The 25,062-nt window shown below is 44.7% G+C and overlaps 2 protein-coding genes across 2 annotated transcripts; both read right to left on the bottom strand.

Moving 5' to 3' along the window:
• Positions 1–6,552: 6,552 nt before the first annotated feature.
• On the bottom strand, positions 6,553–7,348 carry LOC123397627 (pathogenesis-related protein PRB1-2-like). Its single transcript, XM_045092164.1, has one exon. The coding sequence runs from the start codon at positions 7,224–7,226 to the stop codon at positions 6,732–6,734; it is 495 nt and encodes a 164-aa protein (XP_044948099.1). The 5' UTR covers positions 7,227–7,348; the 3' UTR covers positions 6,553–6,731.
• A 13,424-nt stretch (positions 7,349–20,772) lies between these two features.
• On the bottom strand, positions 20,773–21,569 carry LOC123397660 (pathogenesis-related protein PRB1-2-like). Its single transcript, XM_045092197.1, has one exon. The coding sequence runs from the start codon at positions 21,443–21,445 to the stop codon at positions 20,951–20,953; it is 495 nt and encodes a 164-aa protein (XP_044948132.1). The 5' UTR covers positions 21,446–21,569; the 3' UTR covers positions 20,773–20,950.
• Positions 21,570–25,062: the final 3,493 nt, after the last annotated feature.

Below are 25,062 nucleotides of genomic sequence, written 5' to 3'. Positions count from 1 at the left end.
AGAACATTTCTTGAAATACATGAACATTTTTGAATTAGGAAATGTTTTTTTCAATTGCACTCAAAAAATAATACACAATTTTTTTTTGAAAATCATGGACTTTTATTGTTTTCACCAAAAAAATTCTCAAAATTATGAACATTTTTCTGAATATGCGAATATTTTTACAAAAACCCCGAGCATTTTTTGAATTCACAAATATTTTATGTTTTCTTCAAACTTTTATTTCAAAATCCTCAGTTTTATAAATTGCAATAGTTTTCAAAGTTCTAAATTATTTAAATTAAAAAATGGAATGGAAAAAATAAAATAAAAAACGAGACCAAAAACAGAGGCACAAATTGTTTTTAAGATTCTTACACGAAGTTTTGTTTAAAATCATTGAATTTTATATTTTATGGACATTTTCTCAAAATTTAAACATTTTTTTGTATATGCAAACATTTTTCAAAACTCCTGAGTAGTTTTTGAATTCTAAAAAAAATTATGTTTTTTTTGAATATTTTATTTTGAAATTCTCAGTTTCTTAAAATTTAGAAAATTATTGGAAGTTGTAAATTATTTAAAGTACAAAAACAAAATGGAAGTGAAAAGAAAAATAAAAGAACTAAACCAAAAAAACAGGCACCCACGCATGGGCCGGCCCAAATAGGTGTGCGGCATCTTTTTCCAACGGCCAGAGCGTAATATAGGAGGTGCCTACATGGGCCTGCCCAGTCCGGAGATTTTCCTGTTTGAAACGTTTTTTATGACTTATAGGTGGCACTAGTAAATGTGCCCGTGCGTTGCAACGGGATAAAAATATCACAATTTTACAGTTAAGTTAGTGGCTCACACATCCAATCTCTAGATTAATGCTTAGCATGAATTTCTCTAATCCATATATCTAGTTTCCAGCTAATACTGCAGGCAACAGTGCTTGATTCAAAGCCGTGGTCCATTTTCTGTAATGAAACAAAGAATAAGTGACGCTCTCATATTCCGATTGTGCAAAGGGGCAATCAACATGGAGTTTAGCACTCAAAAATCAATCAAATAGTGAACGATATAATATTCTTAACAATTAAGTTTTCGTTTCTCGTCTTGACTTAAATCACCTACACATCTGGAAAAGCTAATTATAGGCTGCATCAGCTAGTGAATTTTTTTATGATAACATAGCATAACATAGTTGGAGAAATAGACAATTTTCAATCTCTGAAATCTAGCCACCCAAATATAACCAGTTGATCTTGTTTATGGACTCAACAACAAGTAGTTGTAACTTAATTTTTTAAACTGGGTTACTACAGTTAAAGTTCACTCAGTCTCAATGAAGTCAGCCAAACAGTATTGTGTGTGTAAAATTAAGGCATACATCATTATGATAAATGTTTTGCTATTTCTCTTGTAAAAATTAAGCATTAGTGTATGTGTTAAGAAAATATTTACTTGTAGCTGTAAAAGGTTTGGTGCTATAATGTTCAACAAACCTACCAAAATTTATTGTTTTCTTCTTATTTTTATATTTCAATTCATATATTAACTCCATGACATATAAATTTCCGTGCGAAAGGAAGCATACCAAGAACCACATCACCTGCACCCAAGTGAATCCCTTATGAAACAATAACATACATGATGCCGGCTGCTCCGGAATAAGAAGAGAAGTTTATCATCTATGAATAGAAGTTCATTATTGGTATAAGAGACTCAACGTGTCTATCTAGAAAGTACCTCATGTAGGATGTTGTTCAAATAAATAATTAAACATAAAAAATAAGAAGATAAAGCATTGAAAAAGGTGGTATTTAAGTAATTACTACCAGACAGAAAACTCATACCGTCCATGAATTATCAATAATCTTATTGTACGTGATTCATGCATGAACAAAAATCCCCTACATAGAACTATAGTAATAAAAAATTGTAGAAACCGAGTTCATGTACTGACAGAGATCCAAAGTCCACAAGATGATAATAAGGTTAACACCAATGCACTGAAAATAGTAGCAAACATAGACTCAAAGAGTTCTTAGCACGTCCATTTCTCAAGCCTAAATATTAAGGAATATGCGACTGAGTACATGGACTTGTTTACCACTGTTCATGTCAGGTGACACCGCCGTCCTCTTCCAAACATTGTTGATTGCTAGATGTCCCATCTCCTTGTTTTTTTTCTCTTGCAGGTCAATCCTCTTGTTTTTTTTTCTCTAGTTCATACAATTTTGCATGAAGAAATTGGTTCTGCCCTTCGTAGTAGACTGCCTTGCTTCATGGCTTACTGTAGGGCATCCTCCTCTGTGGACTGTCGGATGAACTAAAACTTCTATGCGGTGAACACTTCTCCACAAAAGCTGCATATGCAACCATATAGCAAGGAATTGACGATCCCACTCCCTCTCTGGTTTGGTCCTCAAGGGTGCCCAACAATGTTTTTTATGGCTACTGCATAACGGAAGGCTAAACACATGTCAAAATTTACACAAGAAGACCATACCTGATTTAGACAGCTGCCCCATGTGTCTCCAAGCCACGGTAACTTGCTCTCATCTATTCATTCAGTGTCCTGCTTCAAAAGTTGTTTGGTGTGCTACTGGAATACTCCAAACTGCCAGGAAATCATCAGCTGGAAGTGTTTCATGACTTTGCTCATCCTTTGGAATATTTGGGATCCTTGAAACACTGAAGTTTTCAGACAATACCTGAAGCACGGCACTATGGCACGGCAAGTTGTTTTCAGACAATAAATGAAATAGGCCAAGCACTCCCTCTTCATCATCATGTAGCTCATGGAGCTTGGGGCGGCGATGATGCACAACAATATGGCATGACCAGGAGGAAGGGGATCCGGTGGGGGGCACGCTGGGGCGCTGTGTACGGCGACAGTCTGGGGCAGTGGCGAGCAACACCCAATGCTGGCGGCGACATGAATGAACACTTGTCGGCCGGAGAACCGTTGAGCTCGGAGCACAGACGGACGGTGACGTCAACCGAGGAGACTCGGCCATTGGGACCGTTCTGGCGGTGGCTGCGGCGCATCTCGTGACTCTAGAGAGGGGTGGTGGATTGAGAGCGAGGCGTCCCCAGCAGCTAGCTCAACCAACGTCGAACCTTGTCATTGATTGTCGATGCCTCAAACACCTGCAACATGTAGCAGTAAAAGCAGAGAAGGAAGCACAGCAGCAGCTGCTTCGATGCAAGTGTTGGCTGCGTCAGTGTAAGGAGGGTGAGATGCAACAAAGCACATATCAATTATCACATAGATCGTGACAAAAAATTGAGCATAAATAGTAGCAAGTTGATGAGCACTGGAGGTACATGGACCTCAAACGGTACCAACAACGTTTTCATCTTTCAGTAGCAGCTCCTTAAATTCAAGATTGAACAATTGAACTAAAAACAGCAGTTCAGTCAGGCATCAATTAAACTAAAAAATTCAGGATTAACCTTTCTGTTAAATTCAAGAAACAATCAACACTTACTAGTATATAATTTTTTTTAACCTCAAACAGTATTCAATTGAGCCCAAACAGTTATAAATCCTAACCCAAAGCAATGCCTTAATGGCCACGAACAAGAGCAGAAAGAGGATGGGGTCAACTCACCTGAAGATAGAAAGGAGGAAGGTCCATGGGTAGTGCGTCCCGAGCCGCAGCAAGGCAAGGTCGGCCCTCCTTCCTCAAGCATCCAATCTTTGCCCCGCTCCATTCCCGGTGCCGGCCCTTGCGAGCCCTCCCCTCGTGCTCTTGCATCGACCCGATCCGCCATGGACAGCCACTGCGTCCGCGTCGACGGCGGACGAGCATGCGCATACAGCCCTGCCTCCACACCTCCCCTCCTGCTCCTCCTCGCGCCCGGGCAGCGTGCCCCACCCTTCATGTGCTCGCCGCCGCCACCGTCGTCCTGCTGCGCGGCCGCTCGATCTGCACGCCTCTGGAATCGTTTTTTAACTCATATGGACCGCGGGTTGGTTTCCATAAACGACAGGGTTTTTTTGCAAAACGTACGCGACGGGTTTTCCGACAGAAGCGATAGCCGCTTTATTATTAGGTAAAGATTGATGGGTAATTTTAATCAACTTTAGGGGCAATTTAAATAACGTACGGCAGAAGCAATATTTACTTTATTAATAGGTAAGATAAGATAAGATAAGATTTTATATGTTACGTAAAAAAATCTAAATCTCAACCGTTATTTTTCTGATCGGACGATGCAAATAATATTACATATGTGGATAAATGTAATGGCTCGTTTGTCTCTTGTCTTAATTATATAAAGATATATAGATAGATACATGGTCAAGGCAGAAAGGAAATGTCTGGCTCCAATTAATCAAATTTCATATCTGCCGCTCCTTGCATCGATTAGTCAACGCTTCCCATAGAGAATGGCGAGCGAGCGAGCATTCTTGACCGACCCATCAAAGCGTTCGATCGATCCTGGTTTGAGACCTTTACAGAAGGTTACTGATTGCTATGAGGAAACTTTTAAAAGGAACATTAACCTGATTTTTTTATTTTACCTGGTATATACATTTTTCTTCTTTTTGTTTTTGTTTTTGTTTTTGTTTTTTTCCCTTTTCTCGCCTGTTATGTTCTGTTCTTTCTTCTTCTTTTCTTTTCAATTTTAACTTTCCTTTTTCAAATATTGTTCATGTTTCTGATTTTTGTTTAAATTACAAAAAATGTACAAAACTTTGTTTACGAATTAAAAAATGTTTGTGTTTTGGAAAAATTTCCGGGTATCTGGAAAAGATCCGGGTTTCCAGTAAAATGTCAATTTCAAAAATGGTATAGAAATATAAATTTCTTGTGTTTTCTAGTAATATTTGATAATTTCATAAAATGTTCATACTTTAATTTTTTTCCGTTTTCAAAACAAATTCAAAGATCCAAAGAGTGTTGAAGTTATCAAATTTTGTTAAGCATTTCAAACAAATGTTTGAGTTTACTTTTTCTCAGAATTAGAAAATAAATATTTTAAAATTTGATCTAAAGATTTTAAAATGTGCATATTTGCGAGAATATATAGAGTTCAATCAAACTGATAAGCAAGCATGGTAATAATATATTGATGAAAATTTGAATCAATTAAAGATGGGCGGAACTAGCTAGTACTACTTACTCGGGGTGCGTAAATTGCAACTCTTTGGGTATACCGCGAACCTTATTCGTGAACTTCTTTCAAACCCTGTCAGGCGAAGAAAATGATTACTTGATATCAGGAAATTAACGAAAGTTGCATGCCGCTGGATACTACTTAACGGCGCGACGGCGACGACGATGGGCTCGGGGACGACGGCGACGACGATGGGCTCAGGGGCGACGGTGACGACGGCGGGCTCGGGAGCGACGGCGATGGGCTCGGGGCGACGGCGGGCTGGTGAGCGACGGCGACGGCGACGACGGGCTCGTGGAGGAGGCACGGGGCAGCCGCGACGGGCTCGGGTGCGATGGCGACGAAGAGAGAACGGGGGGATGGAAGTTGGTCGAAATTTCGATAACTCCCGCAATATACGAACACATTTGTTCCAGTTGGTGGCTCAAATCGGGACCAAAGCATCACTTTAGTCCCAGTTTGTTACACCAACAGGGACTAAAGGTCAATTTCGACAACTCCCGCAATATATGCGAAACCAAAGCCACACTTCCGCTGGCCCAAAAGGGCGGGAAGAAGAGTACTTTCTTACCGGTTGGTGGCTAGAAACAGGACAAAAGGTCCGTCGGCCCATTTGATATTTTTCATACATTTATTGAATTTTTTGAGCTAAATAACCCTTAAATTGAAAAGCACTACAAATGAACTCTGAAAATGTTGAAAGTTGGCATGGTATCATCATTTCAACCACTAGCATGTGCTAAAAAGTTGAGAGGATTGCGGCAAAAACTGGATGCACATCGTGTACAAAACAGACAATCATGTTTTAAAAAATGTTGGAAATTTTTAAAACCCATGTTTAAAAAGATGAAAATAAAAAAATAATAAGAAAACTGGTTAGCTATAGTGTCAGTTCACTACATTGGATCAAGTTGCTATAGTAACCTTCTAGACCCAAGTTGATATTGTCTCGATTCACTTTTCACCACTCTGTGCTACAAACCACATATGGAGTAGGAGAGATGTCTCTATTCTTTTTTGGCCTATAATTATAGAAATTTCTTCGGGCGTATGGAGTATGGACTAGGAGAGATGTCTCTGTTCTAATTTTATCGACATACAATAAGTAAGAATTATTGTTAAAGTGGTGTGACGAAGACCATCAAAATTTGAAGTGCACTTTATATTTTGGGAAGGAGGGAGTACTAAGATTTTTGAGCTCTTTCACTATATTTTCGTAAATACTACCTGTAATTTAACATAAGACCTTTTAGATCACTAAAGTAGTGATCTACAAGGTCTTACGTATTTTTCATCTTATTATATGATATTTTCTTCGTTCTTAAATATATAAGTCTTTTTAGAGATGTAATTAGAAGACTACATACGGAGCAAAATTAGTGAGTCTACGTTTTAAAGTATGTTCATATACATCTGTATGTAATCTTTTAGCGAAACCTCTGAAAAGACTTATATTTAAAATCAGAGGAAGTAGTTTATAGAGGGAGTACATATTTATAGTTATTCCATATAAAATGCAGAAAAAGATACGCTGATCTTGATCTTAAAGAAAAAGATACGCTGATCTAAATCTATTTGCTGCCAAGCCAATCAAATCAATATGGCCTCTGTCCCGCAAAAAAAAAAAGAAGTCAATATGGCCTCTGCCCAATGTAGTTGCCGGGAGGGCTATAATTGCAAGTGATGAACACGCCGGCGTCGTGCTTGCACAGCAGGCGCGCGCAGCCGACATGCGTCGAGTTGCGCCACACTATCTGCGTGTAGTGCCCGCACTGCTCACCGGCGGCGCAGCTGTTGGATGCGTAGTTGTAGCTGGCCTTCTCGTCAGCCCATATCTTCACGGCCTGCGCCGCCGTCCAGTCCTTGCCGGAGCCCCAGAAGAGGTTCTCCCCGTACTGTGGTGCCTTTGAGTGCACTAGCTTGCAATCACCGGAGCGTTGCCTGGCGTAGCTCGCTGCATAGGCCGCCACGGCCGCATCCCAGGTCACAGGGCCCAGGCCGACGGCGGCGCGGGCGATGTTGTGGGCGATGACATAGTCTTGTGGCGAGTTCTGGGCATGGGAGGGGTTAGCCATGGCGGCTGCCATTGCCAGCACAACCAAAAGGGCAAGTTTAGATGCCTCCATATGTGTATGCGTGTGAATGTGCTATATTTTGTTTATATGTTCTCTTTCGTATCCTTGTGAGGTAGAGCCAACTTTGGCAGTGTATTTATACATCAATTTTGTTGAAGGATAAGCCAAAATTATCAAGCATGCGTAACTGTGGATGGCAGGATGTAATGAAGGATATTGGATAAGCACCGTGAATTAGTGTCTACCTTAGAATCGCATTTATATATACAAAATTTAGAAACAAAAGTTGCGTACATACTGCAAAGTATTAAATGAATGAATGGAGATCCAAAAAATGCCCATTACCATTAAAATATCACCTAAGTATTTTTTTGGAAAAGTTTGATAATAAAAATTGATTAATAAGATAGGAAAGAAAAACAAGAGCAAGAGAATAACAACATAATGTCGGCTAAGGAAGTTTGAAGAATATATTTGCACATACTAGATTACAATGATAAATTTATGTAAGCTAACCAATAAGCGCATGTATAAAACAACGAAATTGATTCCTTTGAACCGACCTTAGACTCTCGCATCGACAACCACCTCGTGCGAGCGACATACATCTAGTGTGCATGCCCTCGCCCTCTTCCTTATTGCCTCTCGGGCTATTAGAATTCACCATTTTTTCTTGCTCGTGGAATACTTTCAGCTCCATCTCCCAATTGGGTCATGGCGTCACCGCCCAAAGTGAATCCAACGAGGGCTATAGGTGGGGATGAGGGAAGAGCGGCACGTGTTGCAAGACGGACGTGTTCTCGTTGCAACCAAGACGACACATGGGTGCTCCAAGCTACCAGTCTGTGGGGACCCCGACTCATAAGTCGAAGTCACCGAATGCACGTGTATATTGATCCGAGAGATCAATGCTCATCGAACACACAGAAGCTGAATATAACAAAAGTCTTACATCCATACATACTGTCTTACAAAAATTATGACCATTATGGTCAAGTCTTACATAGATAGAACCAGAAATGACAAACATCAAACACAAACTCGAGTCGGAAATCTTCAACGATAACTTGGACCCATGCCATCAGCCTTACCCCTACACTCATTCTGACTGTGAAGCGTTCTAATTTGCATGATCGTCACCAAGGTATTCTTCACCATGTTCCTGCTCTCCCATTTATGGCCAATTAAATAACCAGTGGCAAGCCAATGTGTATTTTGAATGTACTTGCAAGCAACCCATGTTTGGAACAAGGAACAACAATGGATGATATAGCACTGGTGGAAAAAAGGCCTTTGGTCGCGGTTCGCAACTGCCATTAGTCGCGGTTGCGCAACCGCGACCAACTAAGCGCGACTAAAGCCCCCCACCTTTAGTCGCGGTTTCTTAAGAACCGCGACTAAAGGCCCGTCCACGTGGGCGCCAGGCGGCCGTCGGGGCGGAGGACCTTTAGTCGCGGTTCTTCTGGCCAACCGCGACTAAAGGCCGCCACAGGTTTAGGGTTTTAGCGCGCGCGCCCCCCCCCCCCCTAAACCTGTTTTCTGTTTAATTTGTATTGTTTTATTTCTTTTGTGCTTTATTTTAATTTTGAAGGAATTTCATATATTCTACGGTACTACATACATGCATATGAATGTACAATTTCAAACAAATTTGAAATTAGAACCAAAAAGAATTCAAGAGGAATATACAATATATATTCAATATCATCGGATGACCATATACAATTTTGAACAAGTTTCCATACATAATTTAATGCATATAAAGTTCTACGTCCTCGTAATGGTGTTCTCCTTTAGGATGGAGGACTTCCCTGCTGAACCATCCAGCTAGTTCCTCTTGAAGTGGTCGGAAGCGAGCTTCTGGACTAAGCATCATCCGGAGGTTATTCCTCTGAGCATTGGTATCACTCGGAACCCGCTCAGAAGCGTATCTCCGGATCATCTCACAGACATAGTATCCACATAGATTGGTCCCCGCTGGCTGAATATCCCCAGCATTCTTAGGCTTTGACCTTTTGAATTCTAGCTCTTTTTTGAATTCACCGACCTTTGTATCTACGAACCGTCTCCAAACCCTACGAGGCAAAGAAAATTAAATGAACAAGAGAGTTATTAGTTACTTGATATTAGGAAATGAACGAAATAGGCCGATCGATATAGAGCGCAAATGAATGAAAATAATTACTTCTGCAACATTCTTCTCATGCCGCCCCAAAGCTTTGGATCCATATTCAGAGAGTCGTGGACGAGACATTCTGAGGTGTTAACTTTAATTACTAGCAGAATCCAGTGGAACCTGCGGACACGATACATGCACAGTACGTCATGCATAACTCATCGATTAGCCGGCCACATACCATGCATGGAGTAAACAAAAGAGAATGTGCTCAAGACAGAAACACTCACCCAAAATGGTAAGGAAATAGAATATCACTTTTGAGTTCCTGCTTTGTAATAAACTGCCACAGGTCTGCCTCCATGTCGGCGGGGTGATGCTCCAACACATGTCCATTAACGATGTGTGGGTCAATGAACCCAACATCATGGATGTTCCTTACTCTGCATTCCTTAATCTTCATTCTGCATGTATAATAGCGGACAAAACAATATAGTTAGGACATATATATAGTGCAGGCAATATGAACGAGATGGGGTAGAAATAAATCACTTACAGAACGTAGCAACTGATGATAGATTTGTCGAGATCTCGCAGATTGAAAAGCTGGAACAATTCACTCAGTTCAATTTGTACATAGTAATGTTTGAAGTGATGCTCATGTCTAACTTCCGCATAAATATAATCTTTGGCGTTTTTATTTTTTATGTAACCCTTGTACCATTTCAGCAGACCTTTCATTTGTGGAGGTAGATCCTTTTCCTGCGCAGGCTCGACGAGAGGCCCATTCTTGACATATGTAATTACTACCTCCTTCACTGGCGCCTCATCAAGGCCTAACAGTTCACGAAGAGTAATACCTAAGTTGGCCACTTGTTCTCTGGCACTCGTTGCAGTCAATCCCTGTGCTGCCGCAGCTTGTATGATCTCGGGGGCATCCGGACCGGCGGCTTCCACTATAAGCGGGGCAATCGATTGTTTACTTTGTTCCCCGAGCTGGGCAACTTGTTTCCCGCTTTTTTTACTTTCGGCCTTCTCCCGCTCTTTGTTCTCCTTGAACATGAGTGCCTGCCTGCGAAGTTCACGTGCATAGTTGTCAGGCAGATTCTTCGCGGCTTGGGACGGTGTGCTCAAAAATGACTTAGCCCACTTCTTTTGCTCATCAGAAAATACTGGCTTGGGCTCGGGCTCTCTTTTCTTCTTGCAGTCCGCCTTCCATTTCTCCAAATCAGCAGCCGCGGCCGCGTCGACTTCCTCGGCACTACGTTCCCAAGGCCTTGTGGGGAGAGGCTTCAGTGATGGCTCCGGTACCTTTGTGGTCTTAGGTACATAAGGGTCCGGGTTAATAATCCAGGACTGCTTCTGCTTCTGCTTCTTTGCCGGAGGTGGATTGGGGGGCGGCGTCTGATCACCCGCCGGACGAGGACTGGGGGGCGGCGTCTGATCACCCGCCGGACGTTGTGGACTGGGGGGCGTCGGCTGACGTGACGGAGGTGTAGGTGAACCGCCACCACCACCACCACCACCACCACCGCCACCGCCACCACCACCACCGTAGGGGGGTGGACTTGTTGTCCTTGGCGCCTCGCCTGGAAACTTGATAAACTTCTTTTGCCATAGAATGAAATGGCGCTTGACATCTCCAAGTCTTTTCTCCCCTTCAGGTGTAGCAATGTCAATCTCCAGGTCCTCAAACCCTTGGACTATGTCCTCCACCGTGACACGAGCATAGCCATCTTGAATGGGGTTGTTGTGGTGGAGTGCTCCAGGTAAACATGGTAAAGCACTGCCGATGGCTACCTTCATGGACATGTTCCCGATAGGATAATACAGATGACATTCTTTCATCTCCTTTATATCGTCCACGGGGTAGCGAGGAGGCTCCGGTGCAGTAATTTCGACCACCAGAGGCTCCGGTGCAGTAATTTCGACCACCAGAGGCTCCGGTGCATTAATTTTGATCGTCGGTGCATCTGCACCAGCCGGTGGGGCCTCCGTGGAAGCCACGCTGCTTCTCCGCTGCTGGCTTCCGAGATCCGCTGGATGATCTTCATGCTGCACCCGAGCTGCATCTCTTTCGGCTACTAGTACACTCATGGTTTTCTTCATCACATCCATTTCCGATGCCAACCGCGCCACAACATCTGCTTCCCGATCCATCTTTCTCTTACGGCTTCTGTAACCGTACGGGTCATCGTTCTGGGGGAACCCTATTTTCCACGGAATGTGCCCCATGCCTCGTACACGTCCTCCGTGTTCAGGATTCCCGAGGGCTTTTGTCAGCGCGTCGTTCTCTCTGTTGAACTTGATCTTCCCCTCTTGAGCATCCCTCATTGCGTCAATAAGGGCTTGGGTGGGTTTAATTAATTTGCCCCGGTAAACACACTCCCCTGTCTCCGGGTTCAGCGTTCCCCCATGCCCGTACCACCAGCTTTTGGCCCTTGGGTCCCATCCCTCCGTACCTGGACGGATTCCTCGCGCCCTCAGCTCGTTCTCCATCTTCTCCAACCTAGGCAACAAAATGCGATACCCTCCTGGCCCCATAATATGATTGTACTCCTTCTTAGCCGCATTTTCCTTATTTTTTTTCGATATTTGAATGAACTGCTCCGATTTCTTTTGCTTCACAAATTCTGGCCAATCATGTTTCAGTTTCTCATATTGTCCTTTGAAATCCGGAGTCTTGTTCTGCTTGACAAAGTCATGGGCTAGATTTTGCTTGAATTTCCGGAATGCGTCGGCCATCTTATGAAGAGCGAACTGTTTGACTAGCCTCCTCCTCTCCTTGTTTTCCTCAATCTTGTTACCCTCCTCATCGAATTTGTTGTATTCCGGAGGTAGAACGAAATGTTCCATAAGCTTCTTGAAGCAATCTTTTTTTGTTCTCTTATCGACAAAAGTGAAACCTGCAGCAATTCGTGCCTTCTTTGGCTCATTCCACTCCTGGACGGTGATCGAGACGTTGTCTCTAACAACGGCTCCGCATTGGCTGACAAACTTGGTGGCGTTCTTGCGGGGCTCCAGCGGCCTGCCGGTTGCACTGTCGACAACCTCGATGGTGCATGTTTCTCCTTGTTTCATCGTCTTGGTTGCGCCACGCTTTGACGACGTACTCGATTGTTTCGACGATCCGGCCGAGGGCTAAAATAAGAAAGAGAGTCGCGCGCGTTAGTACACACATATTTATTCAAATCAGTTAGTTTGTATCACCAGAGGCTCAATGTATATATATACCTCGGCGCCGGAGGTGGTTGCTACTTCCATTTGAAGATCGTCGTTTATCGACGTTTGTTCGGCATCATCTTGCTGACGGCGCCCTTCATCTTCACCGTCAAGGTTCAGATAAGAAGAGATATCATCTTCTTCTTCTCCGGTCGGCACATATAGAATATCGCCGTTTATGATGCCGAACATATGTGCTTCACCGTCCGGATCATAGTTGTCCATAATCGGGTCAGCTCTATCGTCCGCCATTATGTCAGTCCTGAAAACATGTAGTAAAAACAAATTAATTAAGTGAAGAAGGGGGGCGGTGGCGGTGGCGGTGGCGAAAGGGCGGTGGCAAAAGGAGGGGGCGAGGAAGGGGTGGGAGAGGGTGTCGCGGTAGAGCGCGAGACGGGGCGGCAGACGACGGCGTCACGGAGAGGGAGACCCGGGACCATACTTTTTTTCTCATCACTGCCGTGTGTACTAACCACACGAGTATGAGACCCGGGACTGTGCAGGTGCATCGAGAAATCATAGGGCTCGACAATATGTTTTCTCTTCGTGGGATGCTAGCGGTCGCATCAACTGAGCGTTTTCTTCCCGACGTCTTCTATTCTCAAGATGAAGTGATGACCTCCCTTTCTTTATTTCTTTTTCTTTGTTCTTGCATAGTCTTCCCGACGGCTGTGGCTGAATATCCGACACATGAAAAAGTTTTAACTAGAGTTTTTGACCGTGAACCTGCTGCTTCAGCTTTGCACTGGCCGACCGCCGATTCGCTGGTTCATTTGCTAGTTTTTAATCATAAAAGAAAATACTTTCTTTGTTCCTAAATAATTGTAGTTAAAAAAACTAGACTATCTTTTTTTGACTATAATTATTTAAAAACGGAGGGAGTAAATATTATGTAAGTATCTCATTATTAAAAGAGGAGTTGGTTCCGTTGCCTCTCCTACTCCCTTTGTTTTTTCGTCCCATGACTCCCTCTCTTCTTGGTTTTCTGTTGATTTTTTGATACTCACAATTGATCCCACACATAATTTAAACTACACAAATAAAGTAACTTGAAATAATCTAAAAGATAATTGATACATTCCCAAAATCATGTCCTGCAATAACTCAACCAAAATAGATAGTCTTAAACTCAACCAAAAATGGTGAACTTTTCCAAATTCGCTAATTTTTTTCAATTTAGATTGATTAATTATTTAAATTGATGATTTTTTAACTCGATGATCTTTTTTATATTCGATGAAACTTTTTCATATTTGATAGTCTCTGTTCTTTTTCATATTCGATGAAACTTTTTATATTCGATGAAACTTTTAAATAGATAGTCTCTGTTCTTTTTCTTCCAAGACGTTCTTCCAAGACGAACTACCCGCGGGACGTCGGGATGAGATGTTCGTTCTTGATTTCTGCGAGCCCTGTCGGCATCGATGGGCGCGGGGACGAGGGCGGCTATGAGCGCAGCGACGAGCGCAATGCTTCGAGCGGAGGGGGCAGTAGGCGGCGACAGGAAGCGAGGAAGGCGGGCGCGGCGCGGGAAAGATGAAAGGATAGGGGTGAACCCTTTAGTCGCGGGCGAGGGCGACGGCGGGCGGCGACGAGGGCGAGGGCGACGGCGGGCGGCGTCGACGAGGGCGAGGGCGACGGCGGCGGCAGGCCTTCGGCGCGCGCGGCAGAGAATCGGAGAAGACGAGAGAGATGGAGAAGACGGCGGCAGGGGAGGCGACCCGCACTTGTATTTATAGCCCCCCCTTTAGTCGCGGTTGGGGACGCGACCCGCGACTAAAGGTACCCTTTAGTCGCGGGTCGCCTCCCCAACCGCGACTAAAGGGTTTTTGGCGGGTTTTTTGCGTTCCCGCGCCCCCCCCTTTAGTCGCGGTTGGGGAGGCGACCCGCGACTAAAGGGTAACCTTTAGTCGCGGTTTTCCAGACCAACCGCGACTAAAGGCCCCCCCCAAATCTTCTTTTATTTTCAGAACCTTTTATCTTTTTCTTTTCAGAAAAATCATCATTGCTTTTATAGAAACTTCAAACATTTTATTTTCTGTTTTCTAAGCATATTTTCGTAGGAAAAATATGCATAGAGACAATACATTGAATCTGCCTAAAACGGGACAGAAAAAAGAGAATCCATTTAAAGGGAACATTGGCCACAGCCTCTCTCCCCCCCGGCCTGGGCCGGCCTTCGGCCTCGACCCATCTTGCTCACGCCAGCCTGGTGCGGTGGCTGTGATGCCCCGCTGAGAGGCCTCTCGCCCGAGCCGTGAGCGCGCCGCCCCTTTCTTCTCCTATCCGCCCGCTGAGAGGTCGTTTTTGCGTTCCCCGCGCGCAACGACCTTTAGTCGCGGTTGGTCTGGCCTTTAGTCCCGGTTGCACCAACCAGCCGGGACTAAAGGTTAGATGACCAGCTCTGGATTCCTCTTCTTCCCGCCATTTCTTCCCTGTCTTCCCGCCTCTTTCTTCCCGCCACTTTCTTCCCGCCTCCTGTCTTCCCGCCTCCTGTCTTCCCGCTCCCATTTTTCCCGCCATTTCTCACTACATATATGTAGCCCGGCTTGGCCAGCATTATCACATCTCTACAATCTCTCATCACTCTCTCATGGCTTCCACCGCACCCACTCTAACCTACCAGCAGGTGGAGGAGCTTTGCGCCTCGAACTACCCTTGTCCACCGGGCTACCGCGTCCCCACCGGCTGGAGCCTAAGCGCCGGCGGCGTGCCGGTCCCTCCCGTCCCTCAGGGTACTGCGCGCCGGGCGGCCATCACGAACCACTACTACCTCGACCTCACGCCGGAGCAGCGGATGAATCCCCGCTGGCATCCCGATAACCAGCATACTTGGGACGCCTTCTTCATCAATCGGCGTGAGAGGGCGCTCGCCAGGTATGAGGAGGACGGTCTGCCTCCTGGGAACTTCCACGAGGCCGGCCGTCGGCTATGGTGGTACGGCCGGACTCTGCAGAGCGTCATGGACTACATCACGGCCGGCGATATCCCCCGCCTGCGCTACCCTCAGTTCGAGCCACGAGCGCCGCCCGACGACAGCGACGACAGCAGCGACGACGACGGCGGCAACTTAGAAGGCGACGACTACCAGTACAACGACGACGGCGGCTATGAAGACTACGAGTATGCATATTATACGCCTAGGCAGGAGTATGACTAAATCACTCCAAATTTCATGTATCATCAGTGGTATCTCGAATCATTCGAAAATGGACACCAAACACATCACGGGTAATATAATTCACATGATCCATTCAACAAAGTTTGATACAATAAATTATTACACATCATTTCTTCCCTTGTGTCCCTGCTTGCTTACGATTGTGCCGTATCCATGGAGCATCCTCATCATTTAACTTAATGCTTGGGTCGGTGTTCACTTTGAAGGGCGGAATTTCAGCAAACATATTATAATCTTCTGACATGTCTGTCTTGTCCTCCACTCCCACGATGTTTCTTTTCCCTGAAAGAACAATGTGGCGCTTTGGATCATCGCATGATGTACTGATCGTTTTCTTATCTTTCCGTTTCCTCGGTTTGCTACTCATGTCCTTCACATAGAAAACCTGAGCGACATCTTTCGCTAGGACGAATGGTTCGTCAAGGTAACCAAGATTGTTGAAATCCACCATTGTCATTCCGTATTGCTGGTCCACCTTTACCCCACCTCCTGTTAGCTTGAACCATTTGCACCGGAACAAAGGGACCTTAAAGGAGGGTCCATAGTCAAGTTCCCATATCTCCTCTATGTAACCATAATATGTGACCTCTTGCCCATTCTCGGTTGCTGCATCAAAGCGGACACCACTGTTTTGGTTGGTGCTCTTTTTATCTTGGGCGATCGTGTAAAATGTATTCCCATTTATCTCGTACCCTTGGAAAGTCGTTATAGTCGAAGATGGTGTCTTGGCCAACATGTACAGCTGATCTACAACATCATTGTCATTCATTAAATGTTTTCTCAACCAACTGCCGAAAGTCTCCATGTGGGCCTTCCTAATCCAGGATTCAGGCTTCCCCGGGTTGTCAGAGCGTAAAATATTCTTGTGTTTCTCAAAGTACGGAGCCACCAAGCTGGAATTGGTCAGTACAGTGTGGTGTGCTTCAGTCAGAGAATGGCCGTCCATACATATCGTTGATTTCCTTCCGATCGTGCCTTTTCCACTTAGTCTCCCCTCGTGCCGCGATCGAGGAAGACCAATCGGCTTAAGGTCAGGAACAAAGTCAACACAAAACTCAATTACCTCCTCATTTCCATAGCCCTTGGCGATGCTTCCTTCTGGCCTAGCACGGTTACGAACATATTTCTTTAATACTCCCATGAACCTCTCGAAGGGGAACATATTGTGTAGAAATACAGGACCAAGAACGAAAATCTCTTCGACTAGGTGAACCAGGAGGTGCGTCATAATATTGAAGAAGGATGGCGGGAACACCAACTCGAAACTGACAAGACATTGGATCACATCGTTCTGTAACCGTGGTAGAACTTCTGGATTGATTACCTTCTGAGAGATTGCATTGAGGAATGCACATAGCTTCACAATGGCTACTCGAACATTTTCCGGCAGGAGCCCCCTCAAAGCAATCGGAAGCAATTGCGTCATAATCACGTGGCAGTCGTGAGACTTCAGGTTTTGGAACTTTTTCTCCGCCATGTTTATTATTCCCTTTATATTGGACGAGAATCCAGACGGGACCTTCATACTGCTCAGGCATTCAAAAAAGATGACCTTCTCTTCTTTGGTCAGAGCGTAGCTGGCACGACCTTGAAACCATTCCGGATGCCGGTCATCAGGGTCTTTCAAACGTTGCTGGTCCTGCCGTGCTTCCTTTGTATCATTTGTCTTCCCATACACGCCTAAGAAGCTTAGGAGGTTCACGCAAATATTCTTCGTAACGTGCATCACGTCGATTGCAGAGCGGACATCTAGGACTTTCCAATATTCTAGCTCCCAGAATATAGATTTCTTTTTCCACATGGCTGCGTGCCCGTCAGCTCCCTTCGGAACTGATTGTCCGCCAGGACCCTTTCCAAAGATGACTTTCAAATCCTTGACCATATCAAATACCTCAGCACCAGTGCGTTCCGCAGGCTTCGGCCGGTGATCTGCCTTGCCGTTGTAATGCTTGCCTTTCTTTCTTACTGGATGAATTTTCGAAAGAAATCGACGATGCCCAAGGTACACGTTCTTCTTACAATTGGCAAATGTACACTTTCAGTCTCATGTAAGCAGTGCGTGCATGCATTGTATCCCTTATTTGACAGTCCCGAAAGGTTACTAAGAGCAGGCCAATCGTTGATGGTTACGAAAAGCAACGCTCGTAGGTCAAATTCCTCTTGTTTGTGCTCATCCCACACACGGACACCACCCCACAGCTGTAAAAGTTCATCAACTAATGGCCTTAGGTACACATCGATGTCGTTGCCGGGTTGCTTCGGACCTTGGATGAGCACTGGCATCATAATGAACTTCCGCTTCATGCACAACCAAGGAGGAAGGTTGTAGATGCATAGAGTCACGGGCCAGGTGCTATGGCTGGAGCTCTGCTCGCCAAAAGGATTCATGCCATCCGTACTTAGAGCAAATCTTATGTTCCTTGCGTCAGCTGCAAAATCTTTGAACCATCTGTCGATCTTTCTCCATTGCGTTCCATCTGCGGTGTGTCTCAACTCCCCGTCCGACTTACGGTCCTCTTTGTGCCATCGCAACAACTTGGCATGCTCTTTGTTCCTGAACAGACGTTTCAACCGTGGTATTATAGGAGCATACCACATCACCTTGGCGGGAACCCTCTTCCTGGGTTTCTGGCCCTCAACATCGTCACCAGGGTCATCGCCTCTGATCTTATAACGCAATGCAGTGCATACCGGGCATTCATTCAAATTCTCGTATTCACCGCGGTAGAGGATGCAGTCGTTGATGCATGCATGTATCTTCAGAACCTCTAAACCTAGAGGGCAGACAACCTTCTTTGCTTCGTACGTACTGGTGGGCAACTCGTTATCCTTTGGAAACATATTCTTCAACATTTTCAGCAAGTTTTCAAATGCCGAGTCAGCTACACCTGCCTCTGCCTTCCATTTCAGCAAATCCAGTGTGCAGCCCAGCTTTTTCAGAACATCATCGCATCCGGGGTACAGCGCCTTTCTGTGATCCTCTAACATGCGATCCAAATTCTCCCTCTCCTTTTCAGTTTCGCAGCGTCTCCGTGCATCAGCAATGGTCCGACCAAGATCATCAACGGGATCATCACGTGCCTCTTCTTCACCTTCCCCTTCACCTTCAGCATCCTCCATGAAAGTATCACCGAAATGAGCAAGATAGCTTTCATCGATGAAATCATCCCCTTCTTCATCTTCTTCCATTATAACCCCTCTTTCTCCATGCTTGGTCCAACAATTATAGCTTGGCATGAAACCGTGCCGAAGCAGATGCATGTGAACATCTCTTGAGGAAGAGTAACCCTTCTGATTCTTACAGTTAACACATGGACAGATAACAAAACCCCCCCGCTTGTTCGCATTAGCCACTACGAGGAAATCTTTCAAACCCGTAGTGAACTCGCCGGAGAGTCGGTTAACGTACATCCATTGCCGATTCATCTGCATTATTATAATATAAAATATATAATTAACCATCATGCATTTGTTAAACTAACTAGCTACAAACAATATAAATTAAACAATGAACTACACACATGCATATTTTATCAATGACACATCAAAGGTTCATCAAGTTGCTAACCGCGATCGAGGAGTGTGGCTCCAACACTTCATGTCATGTTTGTTTCATGCTCTTGGGGCATTTCATCAAACACCTTATGTGCATAAGAGGAACCAAAAGCAAACCTACACCCACTTGTGAAGAGAATGGCTCCAAATGGCTAAGTGTTGGCTGCTGGATGGGTATATATAGGGGAGGGGCTTTAGTTGCGGTTGGCCTGGCAAACCGTGACTAAAGGTGCCCGAAGGCCTTTAGTCGCGGTTGTCCTGGCCAACCGCGACTAAAGCCCCTCACGTGCACCAGCTGGCCACCGAGCGCCCTGGGCCCAGGCCTTTGGTCGCGGTTCACCTCCAGAACCGCGACTAAAGGTCCCATTAGTCGCGGTTCCTACAGCTTCGCGACTTATGGGGCTGGACGGAAGCCTGTTTTTCCACCAGTTGGACGGAAGCCTTTTCCTACTCTTCTTCCCGCAATATACGAACACATTTGTTCCAGTTGGTGGCTCAAATCGGGACCAAAGCATCACTTTAGTCCCAGTTTGTTACACCAACAGGGACTAAAGGTCAATTTCGACAACTCCCGCAATATATGCGAAACCAAAGCCACACTTCCGCTGGCCCAAAAGGGCGGGAAGAAGAGTACTTTCTTACCGGTTGGTGGCTAGAAACAGGACAAAAGGTCCGTCGGCCCATTTGATATTTTTCATACATTTATTGAATTTTTTGAGCTAAATAACCCTTAAATTGAAAAGCACTACAAATGAACTCTGAAAATGTTGAAAGTTGGCATGGTATCATCATTTCAACCACTAGCATGTGCTAAAAAGTTGAGAGGATTGCGGCAAAAACTGGATGCACATCGTGTACAAAACAGACAATCATGTTTTAAAAAATGTTGGAAATTTTTAAAACCCATGTTTAAAAAGATGAAAATAAAAAAAAAATAAGAAAACTGGTTAGCTATAGTGTCAGTTCACTACATTGGATCAAGTTGCTATAGTAACCTTCTAGACCCAAGTTGATATTGTCTCGATTCACTTTTCACCACTCTGTGCTACAAACCACATATGGAGTAGGAGAGATGTCTCTATTCTTTTTTGGCCTATAATTATAGAAATTTCTTCGGGCGTATGGAGTATGGACTAGGAGAGATGTCTCTGTTCTAATTTTATCGACATACAATAAGTAAGAATTATTGTTAAAGTGGTGTGACGAAGACCATCAAAATTTGAAGTGCACTTTATATTTTGGGAAGGAGGGAGTACTAAGATTTTTGAGCTCTTTCACTATATTTTCGTAAATACTACCTGTAATTTAACATAAGACCTTTTAGATCACTAAAGTAGTGATCTACAAGGTCTTACGTATTTTTCATCTTATTATATGATATTTTCTTCGTTCTTAAATATATAAGTCTTTTTAGAGATGTAATTAGAAGACTACATACGGAGCAAAATTAGTGAGTCTACGTTTTAAAGTATGTTCATATACATCTGTATGTAATCTTTTAGCGAAACCTCTGAAAAGACTTATATTTAAAATCAGAGGAAGTAGTTTATAGAGGGAGTACATATTTATAGTTATTCCATATAAAATGCAGAAAAAGATACGCTGATCTTGATCTTAAAGAAAAAGATACGCTGATCTAAATCTATTTGCTGCCAAGCCAATCAAATCAATATGGCCTCTGTCCCGCAAAAAAAAAAGAAGTCAATATGGCCTCTGCCCAATGTAGTTGCCGGGAGGGCTATAATTGCAAGTGATGAACACGCCGGCGTCGTGCTTGCACAGCAGGCGCGCGCAGCCGACATGCGTCGAGTTGCGCCACACTATCTGCGTGTAGTGCCCGCACTGCTCACCGGCGGCGCAGCTGTTGGATGCGTAGTTGTAGCTGGCCTTCTCGTCAGCCCATATCTTCACGGCCTGCGCCGCCGTCCAGTCCTTGCCGGAGCCCCAGAAGAGGTTCTCCCCGTACTGTGGTGCCTTTGAGTGCACTAGCTTGCAATCACCGGAGCGTTGCCTGGCGTAGCTCGCTGCATAGGCCGCCACGGCCGCATCCCAGGTCACAGGGCCCAGGCCGACGGCGGCGCGGGCGATGTTGTGGGCGATGACATAGTCTTGTGGCGAGTTCTGGGCATGGGAGGGGTTAGCCATGGCGGCTGCCATTGCCAGCACAACCAAAAGGGCAAGTTTAGATGCCTCCATATGTGTATGCGTGTGAATGTGCTATATTTTGTTTATATGTTCTCTTTCGTATCCTTGTGAGGTAGAGCCAACTTTGGCAGTGTATTTATACATCAATTTTGTTGAAGGATAAGCCAAAATTATCAAGCATGCGTAACTGTGGATGGCAGGATGTAATGAAGGATATTGGATAAGCACCGTGAATTAGTGTCTACCTTAGAATCGCATTTATATATACAAAATTTAGAAACAAAAGTTGCGTACATACTGCAAAGTATTAAATGAATGAATGGAGATCCAAAAAATGCCCATTACCATTAAAATATCACCTAAGTATTTTTTTGGAAAAGTTTGATAATAAAAATTGATTAATAAGATAGGAAAGAAAAACAAGAGCAAGAGAATAACAACATAATGTCGGCTAAGGAAGTTTGAAGAATATATTTGCACATACTAGATTACAATGATAAATTTATGTAAGCTAACCAATAAGCGCATGTATAAAACAACGAAATTGATTCCTTTGAACCGACCTTAGACTCTCGCATCGACAACCACCTCGTGCGAGCGACATACATCTAGTGTGCATGCCCTCGCCCTCTTCCTTATTGCCTCTCGGGCTATTAGAATTCACCATTTTTTCTTGCTCGTGGAATACTTTCAGCTCCATCTCCCAATTGGGTCATGGCGTCACCGCCCAAAGTGAATCCAACGAGGGCTATAGGTGGGGATGAGGGAAGAGCGGCACGTGTTGCAAGATGGACGTGTTCTCGTTGCAACCAAGACGACACATGGGTGCTCCAAGCTACCAGTCTGTGGGGACCCCGACTCATAAGTCGAAGTCACCGAATGCACGTGTATATTGATCCGAGAGATCAATGCTCATCGAACACACAGAAGCTGAATATAACAAAAGTCTTACATCCATACATACTGTCTTACAAAAATTATGACCATTATGGTCAAGTCTTACATAGATAGAACCAGAAATGACAAACATCAAACACAAACTCGAGTCGGAAATCTTCAACGATAACTTGGACCCATGCCATCAGCCTTACCCCTACACTCATTCTGACTGTGAAGCGTTCTAATTTGCATGATCGTCACCAAGGTATTCTTCACCATGTTCCTGCTCTCCCATTTATGGCCAATTAAATAACCAGTGGCAAGCCAATGTGTATTTTGAATTACTTGCAAGCAACCCATGTTTGGAACAAGGAACAACAATGGATGATATAGCACTGGTGGAAAAAAGGCCTTTGGTCGCGGTTCGCAACTGCCATTAGTCGCGGTTGCGCAACCGCGACCAACTAAGCGCGACTAATGCCCCCCACCTTTAGTCGCGGTTTCTTAAGAACCGCGACTAAAGGCCCGTCCACGTGGGCGCCAGGCGGCCGTCGGGGCGGAGGACCTTTAGTCGCGGTTCTTCTGGCCAACCGCGACTAAAGGCCGCCACAGGTTTAGGGTTTTAGCGCGCGCGCCCCCCCCCTAAACCTGTTTTCTGTTTAATTTGTATTGTTTTATTTCTTTTGTGCTTTATTTTAATTTTGAAGGAATTTCATATATTCTACGGTACTACATACATGCATATGAATGTACAATTTCAAACAAATTTGAAATTAGAACCAAAAAGAATTCAAGAGGAATATACAATATATATTCAATATCATCGGATGACCATATACAATTTTGAACAAGTTTCCATACATAATTTAATGCATATAAAGTTCTACGTCCTCGTAATGGTGTTCTCCTTTAGGATGGAGGACTTCCCTGCTGAACCATCCAGCTAGTTCCTCTTGAAGTGGTCGGAAGCGAGCTTCTGGACTAAGCATCATCCGGAGGTTATTCCTCTGAGCATTGGTATCACTCGGAACCCGCTCAGAGGCGTATCTCCGGATCATCTCACAGACATAGTATCCACATAGATTGGTCCCCGCTGGCTGAATATCCCCAGCATTCTTAGGCTTTGACCTTTTGAATTCTAGCTCTTTTTTGAATTCACCGACCTTTGTATCTACGAACCGTCTCCAAACCCTACGAGGCAAAGAAAATTAAATGAACAAGAGAGTTATTAGTTACTTGATATTAGGAAATGAACGAAATAGGCCGATCGATATAGAGCGCAAATGAATGAAAATAATTACTTCTGCAACATTCTTCTCATGCCGCCCCAAAGCTTTGGATCCATATTCAGAGAGTCGTGGACGAGACATTCTGAGGTGTTAACTTTAATTACTAGCAGAATCCAGTGGAACCTGCGGACACGATACATGCACAGTACGTCATGCATAACTCATCGATTAGCTGGCCACATACCATGCATGGAGTAAACAAAAGAGAATGTGCTCAAGACAGAAACACTCACCCAAAATGGTAAGGAAATAGAATATCACTTTTGAGTTCCTGCTTTGTAAGAAACTGCCACAGGTCTGCCTCCATGTCGGCGGGGTGATGCTCCAACACATGTCCATTAACGATGTGTGGGTCAATGAACCCAACATCATGGATGTTCCTTACTCTGCATTCCTTAATCTTCATTCTGCATGTATAATAGCGGACAAAACAATATAGTTAGGACATATATATAGTGCAGGCAATATGAACGAGATGGGGTAGAAATAAATCACTTACAGAACGTAGCAACTGATGATAGATTTGTCGAGATCTCGCAGATTGAAAAGCTGGAACAATTCACTCAGTTCAATTTGTACATAGTAATGTTTGAAGTGATGCTCATGTCTAACTTCCGCATAAATATAATCTTTGGCGTTTTTATTTTTTATGTAACCCTTGTACCATTTCAGCAGACCTTTCATTTGTGGAGGTAGATCCTTTTCCTGCGCAGGCTCGACGAGAGGCCCATTCTTGACATATGTAATTACTACCTCCTTCACTGGCGCCTCATCAAGGCCTAACAGTTCACGAAGAGTAATACCTAAGTTGGCCACTTGTTCTCTGGCACTCGTTGCAGTCAATCCCTGTGCTGCCGCAGCTTGTATGATCTCGGGGGCATCCGGACCGGCGGCTTCCACTATAAGCGGGGCAATCGATTGTTTACTTTGTTCCCCGAGCTGGGCAACTTGTTTCCCGCTTTTTTTACTTTCGGCCTTCTCCTGCTCTTTGTTCTCCTTGAACATGAGTGCCTGCCTGCGAAGTTCACGTGCATAGTTGTCAGGCAGATTCTTCGCGGCTTGGGACGGTGTGCTCAAAAATGACTTAGCCCACTTCTTTTGCTCATCAGAAAATACTGGCTTGGGCTCGGGCTCTCTTTTCTTCTTGCAGTCCGCCTTCCATTTCTCCAAATCAGCAGCCGCGGCCGCGTCGACTTCCTCGGCACTACGTTCCCAAGGCCTTGTGGGGAGAGGCTTCAGTGATGGCTCCGGTACCTTTGTGGTCTTAGGTACATAAGGGTCCGGGTTAATAATCCAGGACTGCTTCTGCTTCTGCTTCTTTGCCGGAGGTGGATTGGGGGGCGGCGTCTGATCACCCGCCGGACGAGGACTGGGGGGCGGCGTCTGATCACCCGCCGGACGTTGTGGACTGGGGGGCGTCGGCTGACGTGACGGAGGTGTAGGTGAACCGCCACCACCACCACCACCACCACCACCGCCACCGCCACCACCACCACCGTA

This window comes from Hordeum vulgare, chromosome 5H (assembly GCF_904849725.1).
Source record: "Hordeum vulgare subsp. vulgare chromosome 5H, MorexV3_pseudomolecules_assembly, whole genome shotgun sequence".
In the NCBI taxonomy this organism is placed as follows: domain Eukaryota; kingdom Viridiplantae; phylum Streptophyta; class Magnoliopsida; order Poales; family Poaceae; genus Hordeum; species Hordeum vulgare.
Note: the sequence above shows the minus strand (reverse complement) of the source record. Positions and strands in the feature narration are given on the sequence as shown.

Coding starts and splice junctions, on each gene's coding strand:
- LOC123397660 (XM_045092197.1), bottom strand. CDS start 21,445: ATGGAGGCATCTAAACTTGCCCTTTTGGTTGTGCTGGCAATGGCAGCC.
- LOC123397627 (XM_045092164.1), bottom strand. CDS start 7,226: ATGGAGGCATCTAAACTTGCCCTTTTGGTTGTGCTGGCAATGGCAGCC.